Genomic DNA, 23,564 nt, shown 5'->3' on the forward strand with positions numbered 1-23,564 from the left:
TATCCTGGAATGTCAGACAATAATAATTCACAACTATAAAAACACAATTTATCTTAAGATTCAATACAGAAGGGTAATTGCATCATTCGTATTTATATACACTGTACACACTGCTTTCTGTTTTCAAATTTATATATTAACTACATTTTTTTTATTATTATTATTATTATTTTAACAACACTATCTTATATGGCAAATTTGCATAGACACGTTAAATGATGGCATCTTTGTTTTTGTAATAAAACGCAAAAACTTCGAAAAATTTGGGAAAAATGACATCACTGGGAGGCCATGGTTAAAATACATTGCTAGGGAATAATTGGGCATTAAGCGAGCGAAATAGCCCATACAGCTCATACACGATGAACTGTAAGTGAATAAATAAATTTACGAGATGATAGAAGAGATAAAATTAAAAAGAATTCCTGCTTTTCAATTATTTATTTAAAATATCAAATTTATGTTATAACGGCAAAACTAAATTAATGTAAACTAACTTCTGTTTACACTTTATTTCTTCTAGAAGTTATATTTATGTTTATAATATTTGATGCTCGGTTATCTTGTATACATTGCTAAAGTCTCTCTCTGAAGGAAAGATTCAATTTTATCTTTCATTTCTACTATCTCCATTTTTTATTCTATTTACTTACAGTTCATTCTGTATTTTTGGGGTGCCTTGAAAGATTGTCAGGCGCTTCTTAAGGGAGCATATGTATATATATATATATTTTTTTTTTGTCTTTTATTAAAGGCTATTTAAAATTTGCCATCGCTCTACGTCTATACAATATCTACACTTTAGCACTGGATAAAGTTGGGATTAAGGAAATATTCGCGATTGATTTTAAAAATGTTTTTCGATTCTATATCTATCGGGAATTATTCCGTGGTTTTTTTTTTTTTTTTTAAATATTTACAATATTTCGGAGAATGGGAAAAGTCAGAACTTTAACGAATAAGTTCTTCGTTTTCTCGTCTCCTATTCAACATCATAAATCATTCAACAAATTTTGGCTTTCTAGAACTTCGAGTCTTTACTAGAAATATTCATATACGCGATAGGATTATTGTTTTATCAATTCGAGCGCGATCTGATATTGAAAAAAAAAAAATTGGTTAAACTTAGAAACCGCCCTTCTTAACCAAACAATGATCACAGTTTAATATTTTATACGGACGATTTCTGTCTTTGTTGATCAGTTGGCCAGATTTCTTGCAGCTGCAGCTCGACTTTGGAATCAAGTTGTTAAATCTGATTATCGGTAATGAAAGCTACAAATATTAAATGGCATTATTATTAAAGAAAGAAAATTTTACTGTTTAAGATATTTATATTTCTCTATCTTTGGAGGTTCTATAGTATACGTTAAGATATAAAAGTACTCACATGTTCAGAAGCGCTACCGTTTCTCTCCTATATCTTGCAAAACTTGTGCTCTATCTAAAATTCTCGAACCTAAAATTGAAGAGCCTCTAGTCAGTCCAGCTATGGGATCACTGTATTTTCGACTTGCTATAGTAGCATAAGCCGGACGGATCTCGGCAGAATCTTCGTCTATGCTGTAATAAATATTTTCTGTAGACAAATGTCTGTCGTCTTCATTAGCGGGATATGGATGATAAGCGGATAAGAGCTGTTGGATTCTGGATTCTTCCGGAGTTCTCAGTAGTCTCTTCGATTCCTCTTTCTTTGACGGCATAGTCGAAGAACCTCTTCTGAAAGTAGGCGACCGCGAAGAATCTTCGTTCTGTTGGCTTCGGATAGTGAGGTGTATATTGTCTCTAGCTTCTTGAGGAGTTCTTCTAGAAGATCCCATAAGTAGTCTGTTATTTTGTGTAGATGGGGACGACTGGGCCAGGAAATAGGAGTGATCTGGTAACGAAGTGATGCTCGACCTATGTCTTTCGGTTGATCGTTCGTTCGGAAGCGAATTCTGTCTTCCATCAATTGTTCGAAAGCCTTCTGGAAAGATGAAATCCGGATGACGAAAATCCCTTGCTAAATAACGCCCTCTTGGATACACTTCCATGTACTTTCTAGCTCGGGGTTCTCTACGTAAAAATAACGCCATTAAAGCATTACTGCTACGATCTAGTGCGGGATCTTCTTGTATATTGGCAGAAGGGTTACGTCAACTGGTTGGGAGTTGTTGCTCAATCTTCTGGCTCTGTAAGTACCTCTTCCCGAATCTGTATCGTTGGATAGGTCGTTTATAGTTGACCGTTTGGATTTGTTTTCATTCCCGGCTCCAACTTCTTCGTAAATGGGTTCTAACGTTTCTTTACTTCCCGTTCTATCTCTGGTAGTTAAACCCATCAGGTCTTCTTGCTTTAATGGGACAAGTTGAGTGGCACCGCTATTATTTTTCATGACAGCCAGCAACTGAATGGTGGAAAAATAAAAACACGATACCATAATTTTTCCATAAAACTTTAAATATTTTGAATATATATATATATTAAACGTACAACAAACAACTCTCATTTTTCTGCATTTGAATTAAAGTCATATCATTAATAAAATTGAAGAGAAACAGAATTAGAGAAATAAGTGACTAAACATTAAAATAAAAATTATCTACATTATTTTTTATTATTTTCAATTACGATGCGAGTTTAATTGCGACTGATTTAATCGTACGGTTCCCTAAAGAGTAGATATCTCATGTTTAATGAGTACGTTATAATAAAAATCTCTCTTTTCTCTTTGAATGATAATACAGAGAGGACCGAAGAGATAAAAATTATCTCAGTAAGTATACATTACTAAAATAATGATATAATACACACAAAAACATTTTTATTATTACGTTGATGTTAATTGGTCCTTCCTTACTTTTTAAACGTATTTGTTTTAAAGTTTATTATAAAAAGAAGTTTTTTTTTCTTGTAATTAAAGTATGAAACACTCTCAAATGTAGTATATTACGAAAACAATAGCAATAAAATTACTTGAGATTGCACATATCTTTCTGAGTCAATTCACGCAAATTAACTTGGAAACTTGGACAAAAGTTGGATAAGAAAAATTTTAAAGTATCTGGAAAGACTTATTTTTTCTTCTTTATTTATCCAAACAATATAACCTGTCTTGGATTGGTTTAAACATAGAAATACTTGAGACAGTTCCATAAAGAAAAGCTCCTTCTGAACTCGAAAGCAATCTGTGTACTGTAGTTGCATTACTTTCTCACAGGACCTGATATTGCTTTGTCCTCTAAGCCTATTGGTATTTCTAACGAATTCCCTAAGGAACTGTGAGACACGAACCAAGTATAAGTCACAGAAGACGTGATGTGATCCGATTTCTACAGTTCAACTCATTACATCACAACCCTTTACATCTAAAGAATATCCTCTTGGGTCCTTTTCATCCTGAATTACCGACTAAGTCCCAAATGAATAGACAGCAATTTTACAACATCACCACCACTTTATATAACGGATAATGATATATATTGCACCCGAAACATTTAGCTGTAAATTAATTAAAATATTAATGCCTATTTTCTTTTTTACTTTCGACTTTATTTGTTTATTTATATTTAGTTTCTTTCGTTTAAAAAAAAAAAACAAATTCTAGATTACGAGACATTAATCAGGCGTTAATTAAGATAAAATTAAGCTGTTGATGCATGAATTTTCTTGTAATTTTAATATATTATTTTTAAAAGAAAAAAAGTAACACACTTTGCAATGTATCCATTATCATGTTGGTCACTTTTCTATTGACCTTTGGGAATGTGCCAACGACCAAGTCGGCCTTGATCCTATTTTAATAGAATTTAATTCACAACAGACCTACTTACTTCTTTTATCATCTGATCACGTTCGACTATCATTAAATTAAGCAATTTATGGTTAAATGGCCACTTTGAAAAAGAATATAACGAAATTAAAAAAGTCATAAATATTCTTAACAAAAGTTAATAGTAAAAATTAAAATTTTTAACAATATTAAATGACTTGCGAATACAGTTTTATAATCATCGTTAAAAATAGGAAAGGAATAAGGTCTTTAATCAAATAATACTTATGATCATTATTTATTTTTCAATTAGAAGGCCCATGGGATGGAATGTAGAGAGTTCTTAAACGATTTTGATCGCATCCATTAGCTCGACATTCCAATACTCATAATGAAGCAATAATGAGAGCATTTAGGTGATGTGTTCATCGGTAAAGAGAACGTAGAAAGGGGAGGATAACACCTTGTCTGGATAAGGAAATTCCATCCTCCCGGCACCCGTCGTCCAACAGGAAGTTCGAGGCACCAACCAAAGTGTTTGTCGTGCTTCGAACCTTCTTATCAACACCGGAAATTGGGCAATAGCGGAAGCGAATAGCGGAAGCAACCATAGTTAGCGGAAGTGGCATTCTGACGATTTATGAGCAGTCGTAATGAGAGTGGTTAGTTTGATTTGCTCACCTTTGTAAATCATCTCAGTTCTATCTTCGACATTGAAGCGGAAATCGGCTATTTTGTGGCTTTTTTTGTTTGTTTCAGACTAGCTAAACTATTACTTATTCCACTTTATTTAATTCTTCTTCCAATTAAATTATCTCAAAGAAATTTCAACTCGTCAAACATATGAACTATTCTTTTCTTATACATTTTTAATTATTAGAACCATAAGTCACTATTTATATGATTTTTAGATGTCCTAGCTCTAACAATTATAAACTAATTTGCCATTCATATTTTATAATTATAAAAATAATTTAAAATTTATGTTAAACTAAAGTAAATATATTATCAAAAGTAACTTTTTAATGGAAAAAAAGAGTAAGAATAAGAGAGAAAAATCTGAGCTTTTTTAGATGAATTTATATATTATATATTTAGTTAAAATGTTAATTTGAAAAATTATATAAAATATGCATGAATCTTGCTCATAAGATGTTTAATGTTAAAAAAAAATATATATTATCCATATTAAAATTGGGAAAATTCGGAAATTTATATGGAAGAAAAAAGAAATCCAATTTTAAATTTTTGATATATATTTTTTCTTTTTTTTTTAAGAATTAAAACCTGACATTCTTGGCTTCCTTCTTAAAAAGCAATTAAATTAACAAGAAGCGAATCTCATCCATTGAAAAGTAGGAATTTTCTTTACTACAGTCAAATCGAAGAGAAAGAGAGTAATGAATTATGCAATTTCTAATGGGAATTCATTACGAAAATATAATCACAGCAAAGATGAGAAAAGAGATGAGAGAAGTCGGGTTAGACAGAAAATAAAAAAATATATTAAAAAATTATATATATATATAAAAAATTCTGGCGTCAACATTGAAAGGCCAGGTTGAGGAAATGTGGTCGAGAATTATTATTAGCAAAGTAAAGGAAGAGAAGAAGAAGAAGAAGAAGAAGAAGAAGAAAAAAAAAAACTGAATTAATCTAAAGTTTTGAAAGAGCGCACCAATGGAAACTCAATTACCTTATTTCTAATGAGGAAAGATAGTCGAGGAAAAGATAGCGAATTAATGAATTCTGAGAAACGAACTTAATTAAAATAAAAAAGAAGGCAAAACTGGAAAAATAATGAAGGAAATAAATAAGATGGTGAAGTAGAGAGATAGCAATTGAAAAAAAAAAGAAGGGGGACTCTTCTTTGCCAGAAAGAATAAAGGCGATATGAAGGAAATCCATCTTTTGAATGCCTTTGATGGGTGAGGATTATTAACTCGGAAATTTAATGGAAATTTAAATTTTAATTTATTTTTTTCTCATCTTCCGAAATTATTATTATAACATTTATCAATATTCGAAGTTAAAAAAAAACGAAATTAATCATTAAAAAAATATATAGATATATATATTTTATTAAATAACAAAATATGAATATTCTATCTATTCTTACATTGCCACCTATTCGTTTGACTGATTTTATATTCCCACCTGTGCTATTTGGAACGGTGCCACGTTTTCTGATCAGACTGTCGACAATCTCAAGTATATAGAAGATAGCAAACAACTCGAGATTTCTTTCCTCCTGAACACAAGCAAAGTATAACCATTTATTCCAACTAAACTAATATAGATAAAATGTATCTTTATCTTAATAATTATTAGTCACAAGAGATGATTTTATTATTTAGATGAGCTGTCTTGAAGAGTCTCTTAAGCCTCTATTCTATTAATATTAAAACGGAGAAAGGAATAAGGATTCGTCTTATTATTTAGTAAATGAACTATTCTTCTAACAAACTCTACAAATTGACAAGACATTTCGATATATATTCTTTTGAATCATTTATAAACTTATCTGAAATTTAGCCTACATTATTGGTAATTTTTCAAAGGCCTCGAAGGAAGATCTTTAAAGGGAAAAAAAGAGGTAATTTGATTATGTTCGAATAAACCCAATGATGGCGCCAGAAAAGCCTAATCCGATTTCAAACTCACGAATTATTTATAAGGAAACGAATGAGATTATCTGTCATATCACACATTGAACAGTAACATGGAGGAAAGGGTCTGTGTTGTTTTTACGTTACAACAATAACTTGATCTGATATGATCTAAAGATGATTTTCTTTTTATTATATTTATATATATAGAAAATTGCCATCAAGATATAATTGTTATGTTTAAAACTCTAATAAAATTAATATAGATGGATTTCGTGATAGCATTTATTATACGATATGTTTTTCTTGCTGATAATTTTTCCCTTTGTTCTTTTTTCTCTTTCTGTAGATCTTATCGTAAAGATAGTTTTGATCTAAATCTTGCTTATATTGAGAATTCCTTCAACTTGCTCTACGTTAATTAAAATTTATTATTTTTACCAATGTATTAATTGTGAAAATGCAGTTTCAAAATCTGTTTTCGAATTCAGAAGCTCTTGAATAAATTATTAGAACAATCAGAATTAATAATGACTATTCTAAAATTCGACTATTTTACTATTCCTTAACCTATTAGTATTTAATTTCGCATGTTTTATAATTAAATTTTAATAAATTATTTCTCTTTTAAAAATTTTCGTGTAGAAACGATGGGAATTTAAAGTGTATCTTCATCATTATCGTGAGAAGATATCAGATGTCAAATTATAAATTCAGCATAATAATGTTTCAACAAATCTAGAATATTATGAAAATCACATGTGTTAAATATAGGAATTACATAACTTCCTTAATTTCTCTAAGGAATTTCGTTAACGCATCGTCCATTACGATTTGCTTAAATTATGGAAATTAATAGAAATGAATTATCCCAATTTATATACAATCATCGAACATGTTTAGATGTATAAAAATGATACAGTTTTGACACTTATCAATTTAGTTATTATATATTTATGAATCGATGATAATAAGCTAAACAATTCATGAAAAGAACATTATCTTAACTAGATTAATCTCGTTAATAGAGTTAATAATGCTTCTTAAACATGCTTGTTTATACATAAACTTTCATGATAAATATATTAAAATAAAACTTCTTAATACAGGAAATCAAATTGGAAAGTTTTATTTAATTTACATGTTTTATTTTCTACATTATTAAAGCATTAAGTTTTCTTAAGTATTATCTTAATTGGTTTACTCTTTTCATAAATAAAAACGGATAAATCGATTATATGAATCTAATATGGAATGGTCTTTTCGTGGAAGTAAGGATAATCAGAATAATAATTTATCAGAGGATGGATTCTTTCTAATTAAAGAGAATTCTGTAGACTTAAAGGGAAAAATAAAGAGAAGAGGAAGAGGGAAAAAAAAACTCTGGAGGGTGTAAGAAGCTGAGTAGGAGGGGAAAAAAAGGAAAACTGTAGGTCCGAAGAGAAAAGTAGCAGCGCTAATTGTGGCTAATTCCGGAATCATCCAACTGTGAAAAGAAGACGAAAGGAAATTAGTCGCGCGGAAACAGCAGCGTATACTCGTTCCCCTTTACTTAATTGCGTCATCAAAAGCATCTAGAAGAATCTGAAGATGAAAGAGGAGGAGGAGGAGGAGGAGAAACAAAGTAACAGCAACACATCGCCCATTCCTAGTTTATCTCATTGTTCTTCACTTTTAAATAAATTCTATTTTTCTGATTTAAAATAATTTAAAATCATTTCCCTTAGTAATAATGTCTACCTGATTAAAGTGCAAATCCTTTAAACATAAACATTGTTTATTTCGAAGAATTAAAGTTTTCCAACGAAGTAATAAAGCTTAGCGCTGATCTAAGTAATGCTTTTATGAATTAGCAAATGGAGATAATGTAAAAATAATCAAATAGAAGATAGATTCTATTTATTTAAAATAAATGGAATTTCCATTCCAAAAATGGCGACGGAACATTAATAAAGAAAAAAGTTTTCTGAAGTTTATATTCGTTCGAGTTTGTTCTAAGACATAAAAGATAATGATGGCCATGATAATTATACTGTAAAATTCAAGAAAAATGTATCTTACATCCGCTTAAATTATGTCTAGAAAAAAATTTTTTACACCAGTCTGGTGCCAAGTATTAACTGTTTTCGGTTGAAGCATTAGCTAGATGATATACAGAGTTTTTATTCAAGCAAACTCAGAATCCAATAATCTTTCTAAGCCATCAATAGTTGGTTGGAGTTAATTAAGACATTGGTGGCGCGTACCTTTCTACATAAACCTAATGGAAGCTATTTTGGAGAGACCGATGTGTCATTACCGAAATCGCTTGTTAGAGATTCTATATATTTTTGGGTGAAAAACGCATCGCGTGTCCTACCAAATGACGTCATTTCCGAACGAAACGAATCTCGAAGCAATGACCGCTAAAGAACATCTCCAACGTTCTTTGCTCGCTCATTTCTTAGAAGCATCTACCAAGTAATTTCCATTCTCGTCTAGATAAATGGATCGACTTTGATTACGCGTTTATTTCGGAGATATATTTGATTCCAAGTTGTCCCTTGAGTGAATTCACTTCGAGCTTTAATGTCCTCCACTCTCATTCCTTCCATCAATGTTGATAAAACTTTATCAAAAGCAAAAGAAAAATTTTATTTATTTATTTCAAAATTTTTCATAATGTAATTTAAATTTTTTTTCCAGTAAAGTTATTATAACTTGATGCAAAAAATTCTAAAATATTTATACGTTGAAAAGAATATATATATAAAGCACATAATGTTTTCGAGTTTCTCACGATATTCATTCAAAAAAGTGAACCAGCTTATACTTGGCTTTTAGAAGATATATGCTGGCTGACAATAGACGTGGCTGCTTTAAGTCACGTATTAATCTGCAGAAAGGTCATGAACTGTCCTAAGATAGGAGATCTTTTTGGAAAGTAGATGCAGCCATGAATGTTTGACGTGTTTGCTATCAATGATTCATTATATCACTGTAATACACAACGTGACACCCTACGTAGTCGTCAAAGAAATATTTCACGAATCCTAGTCTATGCAGTCGGATTCGATCCCATAATTGTACCGAAAGTCGTAAAGTAGACCACTTTCAATCTGGATTCCACTATAAAATCTCTGAGAGTTTAAGAACCCTACACGAAATTTCTTTTGTTGTTTATTTTAGCCTATCATTTTCTCCAATTCGAATCATCCTCTACGTGTTCCTGCAACTGGACGAATAAATGCCGAGTAAAGATGGAATGTGCAGCTTTACATTCTTTTTATTGCACTACCTTTTCTTAACATCTTTCCATCATACACTTCGATTTTCTCTATACCTTCGACTTTTATAATTTACAATACTTCGACTATTTTCTTAAAATTATATATCAGGGAAAAGCTAAGTTTAAATTTGTTCTACTATTCTGTGTAACATATATCTGTTCCTCTTGGAGGTTGAAATTTCATTAATGGAAGGAAAAAAAAACACTCTTATGTTTATATTTAAGTTATGCACGTGTACTGTATATATTTACCTCGAACGGAGTAACGGACTGTGCAGGTTGATCTGTCGTGGTTGGGGGTAGACGAGTAGGATGATGATTGATGATGACATCATCATAGGTTATCCCATTTGGGTTAGGGAGCTCACATCGTCCTTGAGGTTCTTCTTTACAAGGTAGAAAATTTTGCACTTTTTTCTTATGTCTGTCAAGTAGAAAAACCAACTATTTATTATGAAAAAATAATGTTACAGATTTAATAGAATTTCATACAAACATTTCATTTAATTAAAAATTGATTATTCCTAATAACAAAGTAAGGAAAATAACAAGCAAACTATATTATTCTTTTTTTAAGTAGGTCTGGAATTTTTAATGTACAGGAGAAGAAAAAAAAAGAATAACTAATAACTTAGACGAATAAAAATTTAAAGAATTAAAGAAATTAAAAAAACATCATTTGTTTCGTAGAAATGTGACCAAGCACCTATATTGCTATGGAAGTAAAGTAGACATTACAAACCTATTTACGGATGACAAATGGTCTCTTCGATGGGATTTGTACAGAAACTCATTTATAAAAAAAAAAGTCACGAAAATAAATTTTATAAAACTCAATCCATTTATAAATAATTCCCTTTTCCACTTAATGATTATTTTCTCGACAAGTTTTTATTTTTCTCCTCTTTTTAAAAAAAAATTTTATATATATAGTCATTAGGAATTCCAAGAAAAATTTTATGGATACGGTTCTCTTTCTAATAATGATTATCCACCTTTAGAACGTGATTATTCTCCTCTTAATAGAAAAAAAAAAGGTAACATTTGTCTTATTTCTCAAATACTAAATAATAAAACGATAGGGAAAATAATATAAAAAGTCAGTCAGTCAGTCATCAAGTAGTAAGATCTATCATCTTTCTACATCATTCTCTTATCAAGATTTTATCTTGTCTTTGATAACTTAATTATTATTTTTCTTTTTAAATATAACAAAGTAAGATTATGAAAATTAAGAGAATTATCCACTTCACGATTGTTTAACATCGTTTAGAATTAAATTTGCAAGGAATAAATACTTCAAAAATCAATTAACCATTTAATCACATTTACTGAAAAAATAATAAATTTTTACATAAAATTATTTCGTTTATTTTGTTTCATTTTTATTAGTCGTTATAAATAATTATTTATCATTAAACATTTTTAATTAATTAATGCAATAAACATAAATTTTATTTAATAATTTGATCATCTTTAAATTAGTTCAATGTTTGAAGAATTAATCATTAATATGTTTTATTTTTTTTCTAATTATCATCTTAAGAAGGTAAATTTTTTGAGAGAGAGATGTAATTAAACGCTCTTTTAGTTTAGTTTCAATTTTTTTTTCTTCTTCTTCTTCTTCTTTTTTCCGACTTACAAACACGTATTTTCTAAATAAATATTTCACTTAAAGATTCAAATTGTTGTTTGAACTTTAATTACCCAAGGGAATTCTCGAGATTCTTAATGAAAATTTCATTTTTGGAAAACTGAATTCTATCTACAAAATTATCCTTAAATATTTTTTAGTCGCACTAATGACCTTATATTTAATCTTTCTTTGTTAGATTGCACAATAAAATAATAATATAAATTTATTTATTTTCTTATTTTTTCCCTCCTCCTTTCGCTCGAGAAAGCTAAAACGACCTAAATTCTCTACAAATTTTAATTGAAATTTCTTAAATTTTAGTATATTTTTAAGTACCGGTAACATTGCTAAAATGCGATAGATTAATATTTCTCTACTACAATAACATATTTAAAAAAAAAAGAGCATTAAATAGTCAACATACTAAATTTTCTAGAGAATTATTTATTGTTTAAAATGGTAAATAGTCTAAATTACACAATTTAATGCGTAATTCTATGTCCTGGAGGACGAATAACCGTGATTACAAAGGATATCACGATATTATCTAATGCGAAAGAGTAATCCGATTATTAAAAGTATACTAATTTTGCATATTAATATCTAACAGAACAAGGAAAATTGTTATTGAATTTATATATAAATAGATTACAAATATGAAACAAAAGGAAAAAAAAATATATATATATATATATTAGATTTAATAATTATCAAAAAATTCTATTCGTGAAAGAAAATAATTTTAATACACGTTACAATTTATTTATTTTATTAAATTTAGTAATTTATATTTTTATGAGGAATCATAAACATTAAACATTTACCAAGTTCTCTTAAAATTTATCACATTTCCCTTCCTTTCCATCTTTACCTATAAAATATGAGTGTATATATATATATATATATATATATATATATATATATTTATATATATAAAGTACAGATACCATTTTATGGCTGGAAAACAGTTTGCTTCATCCGAAAGAGAAAAATTTCACTTTCTAACTTGATTAAATTCATAAAAAAAAAGTATTTTGGGATATTTCTTATTTCGAAAGTTTTTTCTCTTTAAAATGTTGTAAATTTTCCAATAAAACCATTTTATCTTGAATATTTTTCCTGCTGAGAAAATTGCTCTTGTTCGTTAATATCTTTCTTTTCTATTCTACGGTCGTGTATATAAAATTACTGAACGTACTACATTCAACGTGACTGGAAAAAACTATGTTTCAATTGCTGACAGCCGAGTCAATGAAAAGCCTAGTCACACCATAATTCTTTCTATTGCCGTTCTACAGTCATTCATCACCTCTCCCTGGACGACTTCTTTGTCATATAAATTAGTGAAATACGCTTTGCATCTGCTTGACCAAGCTTATGATTTATAAGCTATCACCTCAACTTGTCTAAATTCTATCGTAAATTTTTGCTATAATGCGCCAAGTAAACTGTATGAAAAATTGAAATCTTTGCTTATTTACTTGGGATTTTTTTTTAAAATTCTTTTCTCTAAAAAGTATTTAAACTTATTTCTAAATTATATGAAAAATTTGAGAGTATTAGATAATAACTTTAAATAAAATCCCATCTTGTTTGGTGAATAAATAAAATATATTTCGAACAGTAAATTTAATCAGCATTTTAAGAAAACTTTAATGGAAAATTTATGTATGAAAATTATATTATGAAAGCGGAAGCATTTCAGAGATTAAAACGAGATCACTCGTTAAGAAATATAATAAACGAGGAAGGAAGTGAAAAGATAAAATCAAGAGCTAAGCATCCTTATTTATATGTACGGTCCAGTAAATAGCAACTAAGATACAGCTTTAAAACTATTTGTGGTTTGCTCTAATCTGATTGGCTGATGTTTACCCCATCAACCAATCAGTTCAAACGAAGTGTGTATAAATATTTATTTTGAATTTATAGCTTAACTTGATTATTTATAGATCGTAAAGGCTAAAAGATTTATGTCAAAACACAATATTTAATTAAATTCAGATATTATTGGAGGAATAAATGTATTATAATTTCATAAAAGACACAGAAAGAGTAAATAATGATTAAGATATAAGAATTATATAATAAGCTTATAATAATAAAAATACACTCGTAATTTTGTAGGACGTTTACAAGATCTGTTCTTACTCAAATATCATCGTCCCCGGACATGTGAATTCGTGACCAGCGTGACGCCTACCTAGTGACGTGCGCCACGAATTTTTTCATTTGTTGCAGTTAGTGATGTGACAAGTTATTCTATCGCCCTCCAGAAAACCACACATGGCGCCAACCAGTCCCCATAACTGATCGATGACATAACGCATCGAGCATGACTATGTAATTTCGCAGCTTTGCAAAAATTTTAACTTAAAAATAATGATTTATATTTTCTTTATTTTATAAACTTTTCACTAAATACGAAATAATAATACTAATTAAAATATAAAAATTAAATTATATTAAAGGATATTAGATCAGAAAACAACACAAAAGGGAGAGAGAAATTTTATAATTATAGACACTATGCTGCCATCTGTAAGGGAAGTAAGATATTAAATTGAATACACACACACTATAAACAGATAGATATTTTGATACATTTTAATTAAACTGTTAACAATTTAAAAAAAGTCTAAAAATTGGATTAAATTTTCCAGTTAAATTTTATATAAAGTCCCTAACGTAATTTAAACTCATTCTCATTACGATTTTAAGGACAATAATAAAATAAAAGGCAAACGAAATAATTAAAATTTTCTCCAGAAAGAATTGAAGAATGCTACTTTGTTGCTTAATATTCGAGTTAACACTATCAAAATCATTTAGTGCGCTTACCCTCCTATGTTCTCCAGAGAATAAGCTCATCCGTTCGGCCAGATCGCCATAGCAACGGTTGACACTCGTAAACAGACTCTAATTACCTAATTATAAAGTAAAAGTAGCCAGAACTAAATATACGAAAAGGCATAATTAAAGTATGGAGGCCCTAAACCCCATTTCCATATGCTTTGATACAATACATGAAGGAAAAACAGTAGAGAAAGAAAGAGAGAGAGAGAGCTTTATTGATCTTCGTCCGAAGTATCTTTTAGAATAATGATTTAGACGCTTATATCGAAAAAGTTTAAGTAACGTATAGGCTTTAAAATGGCAACATCCCTGCGAAAGTGATGAAAACTAGTCACTATCTCAGCTAAACACAGCCCTGGTAAAGCTATATATTAGAGTTTAGAGCTAAATATTAGTTGTAAAAAAATATAAAACTTACTTTTCTGAAAATTTTATCAGAAATATTACGTAAGTTATATTTAACTACAAATAATTTAAAACACAAGGAAACTCTGTTACAATAACAAGCACTTTTATAAATCAAATTTTAAAACAAAATTATACACTATAAATAATTTTAGACGTAAATAAACATAATTGAAAGTCATCTTAAAAGTGTGAATTATCGGTCAGATTGTTCTGTATGAGAGGATTATCATTTCAAATGCAAATATACACCTCTTCTTCGGACTTTGGTGTAACTTTTATAATTATGAACGTGAATATCATTCCTTATTTCATTCTTCGTACGTTTCCGTTCGCTTCACTGGGCTTACATATAACAAAGTAAGAAAGTATTCTGTAAAATTGAACTTTCTAGTTATTAGTAAGTTCACAATTCTCCAGCTAGTTCAAATTCCATTCACCGCACGGCGCTGCCGGCAGGTTTGCTTGATATAATGCTGAAGGTTGTTTCCCATCGGGTGAAGTTCGTTAGATGTTGCTATGTCGGAATAAATAGTTTGGACTAAACCCGGCTTTAAGTAGAAGTTGTGGCAAGTCTGAAGCTTTATTTCCGTTCTGTACTGACTCGTTTCTAACGCTCCCCTGTGTGAGATACGTGACTAGAATTGCCACTTTATTTCTATTGTAGTTTCTATTCCCTAGCGGATAGAGAAGTTTTTGGCAGTAGAAGAATGTATACAGTATATATACTCGTTGTCAATACATGATATTTTACACTTATATATAAAATAAATTTAATTTTAAGTAGTGAAAACCTGCTTAAATCTCTTATATTTATGTAGAAAACTATATGAATTTGTGAAGCATTGCTCTAAGGTCTCGGGTTCACTTAACCTTAAATTATATTCCTGCAGTACTGGAGCATGATATACAATGTTGTGACGTCATGTTTACAATGTGCAGGTATAATAAGTGTTGCTCGTTGACCTTCGCACCTTTCATCAGATTGTCACGCCTCAGTAGACGTTCTTAACGACTTAATGAGGGATAAAACCGAGTCTTTTAAATCCTTACAACAAAAATCTACTTTATAGTAAATTTATCTAGCATAAAATATTTTTTAAATTTAAAAAAAAAGTATTAGTTAAAAAAGTTAGCAATAAATTTAAAAATTTATAACCCTACATCATTTTAAATAGAAACTTTTCCTCATAACCGAATAGGTAAACATTAATAACGTTAAAATATTATATTTGCACATTATAAATTCTATATTTATATAGATATATTTGAAAATAAAATATGAGTAAAAGTGATTTTATTGGAGATGAATAATTATACTTAATGATAATTTTATTCAGGATCTTTATGGAAATTACCGATTACCTTACTGGAAAATGATAAGAGAAGTTTAACGAAAACAAATTTGGAAGTTATTGTCTGTAATAAAATTTAATGAGATGATTAAAAAATTTATCTATAGTCTTGAAGTAATTCAGAGTTGAATTTACAGCTATCACTTTCATTAAAGATATTACATCCTTATTCTAGGAATTTTATCTGGAATTTTTACTATTTAATAACGAGCTAAAAAAAACATTTTTTCATAAGTTTATATTAAAATTTATTGTATAAATAACTGAAAAGATTGTATCAATTTTTTCGTGATAAAGTTTTCCAACGAAAAGTATCATATGTATACAGATTGATCCACAATAAACTCTGGATATTTTATAAAAAAAAAGATATAGGGCCTATACACTATCCGAATTTTGGAGCAAACTTTATTTTTCAATTTTTATCATCTCATAAAATTTTTAAAACGAATTTTGATCTATGGAAGATGAGATGTTATATTACATTTTTATATAAAAATAGAAATAATTTTGCTTTATTTTTATATAAAAAAATATAAACATTATTATTTCTATTATATGAACATATATTACATAATAGAACATACGTTATATATGTTATATTCTTTATATAAAAAAAATGTCTTTAAAGCCATTGTAAAATATTAAAATTTAAGTATAAATATTTCAATATTTAAGATGTTGTTATAACATGAATAGAAACATTTTAAAATAAAGCGAAAAGAAAAAAATATTCAATAAATAAATGATTAAATTTAAATATTAGTTTAGTTAGAAAACTATTCATAATTTAAAAATTAATATTTAATTGGAAAGGAGAAAAGAAAAGAAAAAAAAATAGATAAAATAAATTTCCAGGATATAAATGGTAAACAATGAATGAATATTTAATAAATATTTATAATGTTTAGGAACATTAAAAAGATAACAATTTGAAACCAAATAACAATAATAAATTATATTAACTTGTAATTTTTACAAGAATAAAAATTTCCTTCTGTATTAATTTGCATAATCATAAAATTCAATTAGAAATTACATCTAATCATACAAAATAATGTACAGGTCGAACTTCCAACGTCAGCAATCTCCTAAAAATGGCCACCTCTTAACAACGAGTTTTTTATGTTCCTGTCAGTGGCCGTTCTTCAGAGCTTTAACTGTATTTGGAATAAAAGAAAAAAAGATACTTCTCTTTGCTAAAATTTAATAAATATTAAATTATTTAGTCGCATTTTCTACTTTAACATTGATACTAAATATAAAATTAAAATAAAAAATTTAATGCTTGTAACATTTGATGTATATAATATACAAATAAATTTAAATAAACATCTAAACTTTGACTAAATATTAATTTAGAAGATTATCTTTAATATATATATATTTAAGCCTACAAAAATAATTTTCAAACTGCTAATTACATTAAAACTTTATTATTAGGCTGCTAGATCTCTTTTATATAAAATTATGTTCTCTAATTACGTTAAATTTTATAGATTTCTTTAATTTTTACTTTATTAAATTTTAAATATCTTTAATATACTTAACAAATTCCGCACAGCACTAATCTCATTTATCATGTATTAATTTATAGAATTTAATCTATTCAGAGTATAAACTTCTATTAGATAATTAATGTCATAAGCAATTCTACAAGCTATACAGAACTTTAATTAACATTAATATTTACTAAATATTAGAAACTGCATAGATATATTATATCTTCAGATAGTAAGTTTCCCAGCTTAACAGTCATAAATAACAGCCATAAACACACTTAAGAGAGATGTAAGCAATTAATTTTCTTCATGTAAATTTTAGCATTTTTGAGAAAAATATAATTATAACAAATTATTTATGAGGCTTGTTTGTGCTTATAATTAATTTAATACATTAATATATATATATATATATATAGAGAGAGAGAGAGAGAACAATAACAATATTAATACAGAGAAAAATCACAGAAAGGAAAGAGGAAAAGAATGAAAAAAAATTCCTTAGAGAATCACCATAAATCTTGAAAATTAATGACAATCACACAAAGCATGAGTAATCAATAAAGTTCATTGTTAAAAGTTGGGTTATCCTAATTGTAATTTGATTATTTACCTAAATAAGCTGTAAAATTTATGTATGGTTTATTCAAATAAAGCAATCTTGCTAAATTATTGTAGTATTATTCTGAAAGTCACAGTAGTAGTGATAATTAATTTTAATTATAGAAAGTTTGTGAAAAGACCACACTAATGATATTACATTAGATTAGTTAGGATTAGTTAGACTTCTATTCACGAAAAGTGTTGATATTGCCGAAACTTTTCAAAAGTAAAAATAAATAAAATCTTTCGAGTGCAATTTTAATTCATTTTACAATAACTTAATTATATAATCTTTTACATTTAATTAAAATAAATGATATTTTAAAACTGGTTCAACATTTTCCACTAAATTAATATCAAATTAGTATTTAGGTAAATTAAAATAGTTCATTTTCACCTGATTTTCTAGTTATAACCTCATATATTTTTATTTCGTTTAAACAATTTTTACTCGCTCCTTAACACACGAACTCAACAATAAAAAACATAATTCGTACAATATACACGTGGGATAATTCAGATTTTCATAAATAAATAAAATACACTTATTTCAATGCTAAAAATAGGTTTTAAAATAAATAAATAAATACAAAAAAAGCATTCATGATAACATAAAAATAAATAAAGAATTAATAAGTAGTTATTTTATGTGATTTATGAAAGATCAGGATAAAAACTAAATTCAATTTCTTTCAAAATCGAATGAAAGTTTTGGAAATCTGATAACATACGAAAGAAAAAAAAATTTGTAGAATATTTTTTTCCCTCTTTTTCGTTAACTTATAAATAAAAGTAACAATGGTGGAACATGGTAGAAAATGGTTTTTTCGGTATTGATTGGTACGTCGTTTCAATTTTATCTAAAATGGGTGATTACCAACGAAACAAAAGTGTACTATACAAGGAATAAAATTAAAGTTTAAAATTTGTGAATATATCTTTTTTTTTCTTCTGTTTTCTAGTAAAATTTCGCAGAGAAAATTCATTTATTTTTTACGATTTTTTTCCCTTCTTTAATAACACTATGCTGCATTCATGAATGTTATAACATTAAATTCAATTGATCCGTAGAGATTTTTCGAAACTTGCAATAATCAAAACGAAAAAAAAATAATCTTTATATATATATATAGGCTTAGAAATATCTAAAAAGATTTTAATATTTCAAATATATAAGTTATAATTACATAATTAATGAATTAAATTATTTTTGAATTATTATGGAATATTTATTTGAAAAATTAACTTTAAATAAGAAATGCGAGCAACTACACAGTTATTTTTATAATATTCAATTGTTTAAAGCGAGTTTTAAAGTGATTTATATTATTAGCAATCATTTTATGTTACATCTTTCATAATAAACAGATGATATATTAATATTTTTATCAGTTGTTTTCATAATAAACTTTGAAGAATATTGAAAATAATTTAAGTTCTTCTTATTTTAGTCATTTTATTCAGTTGATGGCCATAAAGTTTCAGATTTATTATGATATTTTTGGCAATAAAATCTTGCCAAAAATAGATATTTGAAAGAATCGAAAATAAAAATTTATATTATTAGCATTCTTTTCCTTTCTTTAACTCTTCACATTTTTCTTATGGTTAAGATTAGAAAATAATCTATAAATTTAAGCAAAAAAAGGATTTTATATTAGCCTAAAATTTTTACAAAAAAAAAAAACATTTCTTACGTTAAATAATATCTACTTGAGGAAATTTCGATTGTCGTTAAAGTCATATTTAAAAACTTAACTACGAGCCAAGTAAACTTATTACCGGAAAATTCCAATATTGTGCTCGAAAATTCTCTGTTATCAATGCACTTTAATACGTTAGAAAGTATTGTATCCTTTCATACGAACGTGTACATTCGCATAATAGGTTTGCTCCTATTTATTATCCTTTTATTCGATATTTTACTCGGGACGAATGTTCTCGTTAGTGATGGACTAGCCGAACTGTAAGACATGGTGTACACTGATGTTACAATCTGTTTGGGTAGTCAACTTCAAAACTACCCAATAATTACCTCGAAAGCACAACTTACAAGCGAGCCATTAAATACGATCGATACTTGTATTGTCAAACTCTGCAAACCAGAAGTTTATTCCATGCTTTTTCTAATCATATCCGCTTTTACATTATTTTAATGCCCTCACTAAATTATCACAAGACAGTTCTTCGCTTCTACTCAACGATTCCTTATTCCTAAAATGGCTCCATCATTAAAAAAAAAAAATTTGAAACAAACGTGAATGTTTATCAATTGATTCTGTCTCTTACAGGGAAAAAGAATTTTTCTTAATAATTTTAATTAGTTATAAATTATATTTCTTGTCAATTTTTTAAAAAAATTTATAGCGCAAAGTAACTTTAAATAAGAACTTTTAAAAATCTTTGTAAAAAAAAAAAAAGGAAAAATTTATTTTCATATTTATTGATTTATCGTTTTGCATGATGTATTGCCCATTTATCCAAGAAGCCTTCAATCTTGTCATTTTTACAAAAAAACTTATACCCCTTTTAAAAGGGTATAAATAATGTTATATTTATTCGTTAAAAGTGTAATGCTCGATTTTGCACTTTTGTAGGTTTTCCTAAATTTGATTCAAATAAGAAGACACAACTTTGTACTTTGCAACTTGGCTATAACTAAATCGATATAGATTGCCGACAATATATCAGAAAGTAAAAAGAAAAATAATAATAATAAAAAAAGAAACAAAACTCAATTCGCCAAAAACATCGAACTAGCACGTTTTTCCACGCATTTCATTATAAAATGACGTTTGAATGATATTTTTCTATAAGAGGAGAAAATAGCAGCTCATAATCTTATCTAGAACACGGCACGATCGCAGAGAATCACCTCCAACACTTCTTCCGACTTTAAAGCATCATTTGTTTTAATTTAATTTTACAGCTTTGTATCTACACCAAATGGTCGAAAACGATCGCGTATTTATTTTCATAATTCCTAACAAGAAACTCAAAAATTTTCACTTAGAAAATTGCTATTCTTCCACACAAAAAAAGAAGAAAATAAAAAGAAGGTTTTACAACAAACAATCCTTCCCCATTTTCGATATTATATCGTGAAAACGACAAGAGAACTTTAGCTATAAAGTGAATACTTTTATATATAAAAGTTTATTAAGGACATTTTAACTGATAATAAAATTAACAAAAATGAGTTAATTAAAGTTTCCTATTTAACGATTAAACTTTAATGGACAGTTTGTTTTAGTTAATTGCTTACAAATCCATGAAAGAATTAGGTTATTTTTTGTTTTACTACAGTAATTATTTTCTGCAGAAAGAGAAGAAAATAAAAATTAAAAAAAAAAAAGTCACGTTTGAAAATTACACAAAAGAAAAATAAAATATGTAGAAAATTTTGCTAGAATATTCCTGAAAAATTTTTAAAATTGAAGTTGGAAGTCCAAGAAGAATCTAATAATAAATTCGGGATTCTTAGAGACAAGAATTGCGCTTGTCGAAAATGTAGAAAAATATTAAAAATTTACCAAACCGTATAAGATTAAGAAAATGTAAATTTTGTTTATGATAATTAACTTGAAAAAAAAATAAATAAAATAATAATAATAATAATAAAGTTAAACGAGTTAATATTATACAAACTCGATTACGAAGAATGTAAATAAATTATAATTATTTGCGATATTTAAAAATTACTGAATGAGTTTAATGAAGCAATAGATATATAATTGAATCGATTATGCTTTAAGGAATGCGTAATTTTATTATACAAGAATTACTCATGCTCATATTGCTAATATATCCTAAATTGGGCATGTTTGTACTTTCTGCTTAATGATCAGAGAAATCGGAATGACCATCTCATGATCATTTAGTAGCATCACGCAACATTACTTGCATTACCGTCCGCTTTTACCACTGTTTGTTTATTATCGTACGCTTAATTAGTAAAAATTACGAAGTATTCCTTTAATGTCTAACTATAACATCGCCCCGAAACATTCTATACGATAGCTCATATAGTGATAATAAAGCATAATAGCCATTTATACAACTTATTCGTTTTTATTTATGTATTCATTTTCCATAAGAAAACTTCTCTAAAGTAAATTAGATTTTATATATATATATATATAAACAAAGAAGAAAACATTAATTTTAACGACATAAACTTCAATAATAATAAATGAATATGGCGTGATGAAGTTAAATAATCTCTATGCTAACCTATTCAAAGTTTGTTACTCGTTTATGTGTTTAAGCATTAAAATTCACGAATGTTAGTTAAATTTCCTTATTTTCTCTTAAGTGAAAGTTCAAAAAATACGTCACACACTTAGTAATATTGCTGACGTATAAAGTTAGACTTCTTCCAATAGAATATTAATTAATTTCGAAATCGAAAATTGCTACCATCGACAATCCATATCATCACCTTTAGGGATCCAAACATCGGATTATCCAGGCTGTAGATTTTTAATTTTATTGCTAAGCTTCATTCCCTCCACTAAGAAACATATTGCTTTCCTTTCCTACCAGTTGGATTTGCATTGAAATGACGTGTCAACAGTGCCTATTATTAATTATGGTCCTCTCCCCTTTCGACTTTCCATCAATCTCGAGTGCCAAATATTGGCTAGAGAGCGAGATGAAGGGGGAAATATATATATATATATAATTCAGGCGGAGTAATTTTTTTGATAAATAAGAAAGCGAATTATATATGCAAATGATAAAAGCGTTTTGAAATTATATGTAAATGTATAGAATACGTTTAGCAATCGTTTCAACTTTCGAAATTATTTTAGCTGTTTGTTTTCAATATAAATTTAAATTCTGTTTCTAAAGTAATGTTTTACATTCAAATTGAGTCTTTGCCATATTTATACATCGAAACGGAATCATTGTTAAGAGTTATGAAAGGAAATTTAAAGAAAAGAATTTTTTAGATGATTCAAAAAAAGGTTTAAAATAAAAAGAAAATACTATTTCTCCTTTTTCTTCTATATATATTCAACATTCAAAAATTTTCTATTCTTTCGAATAATCTATGAAAAGAATCGTTTCTATAGAATTTTCCCCCCTCACTTTAAATCGTCTATCATTTCAAAATGTTATCAGCGCAAATATTTAACAATAAGCTGGAAGAAAACCTATAAATCATAATCCATTCATTGAAAAGCAATAAATCACTCGATTTAAAAAAAAAAAATTATATATAATAATCGAATCGATTATAAATTTTAAACGTAAAATGGCGCGACTAATGAAAAAAATAATAATAATTTTTTTAAAAAAAATCTACTAAATCAATAATACGAAAAGTTGAAAATTTGTTTAAAAACAAACAAAACAGTTGTTTTGGATAGAAATAGGCTCGCTAGAATCAATGAGTGCGTGTTAACAGGCCATTTAAGTTGGCCCCCTTTATGATTTTTCATCTCTTACTAGAGACTTTCATCTCCATCTTCTGTGAAAACGTAGTTTACCATTGCTTGGGTTAAGTCTGTTCAACCGATGTCCGTATAGCATAGTGGAAGGTGACGAATAGATCCGATTTACTATAGCGTGAT

General features: G+C 27.7%; 1 protein-coding gene across 1 annotated transcript in view; it reads right to left on the bottom strand.

Annotated features, from left to right (window-relative positions):
* Positions 1-559: 559 nt before the first annotated feature.
* LOC136989586 (uncharacterized) overlaps positions 560-23,564 on the bottom strand; it is a 41,908-nt gene continuing 18,903 nt past the window's right edge. Inside the window, exons 3-5 of the mRNA XM_067287802.1 lie at positions 9,881-10,052; positions 1,391-2,386; positions 560-1,275 (exon numbers count right to left, since the gene is read on the bottom strand). Of these exons, the coding sequence (XP_067143903.1) occupies positions 2,096-2,386; positions 9,881-10,052 (463 nt within the window). The 3' untranslated portion in view covers positions 560-1,275; positions 1,391-2,095. The remainder of the gene's footprint in view (positions 1,276-1,390; positions 2,387-9,880; positions 10,053-23,564) is intronic.

This window comes from Centruroides vittatus, unplaced genomic scaffold (genome assembly GCF_030686945.1).
Source record: "Centruroides vittatus isolate TY-2023 unplaced genomic scaffold, ASM3068694v2 scaffold_712, whole genome shotgun sequence".
NCBI lineage: Eukaryota > Metazoa > Arthropoda > Arachnida > Scorpiones > Buthidae > Centruroides > Centruroides vittatus.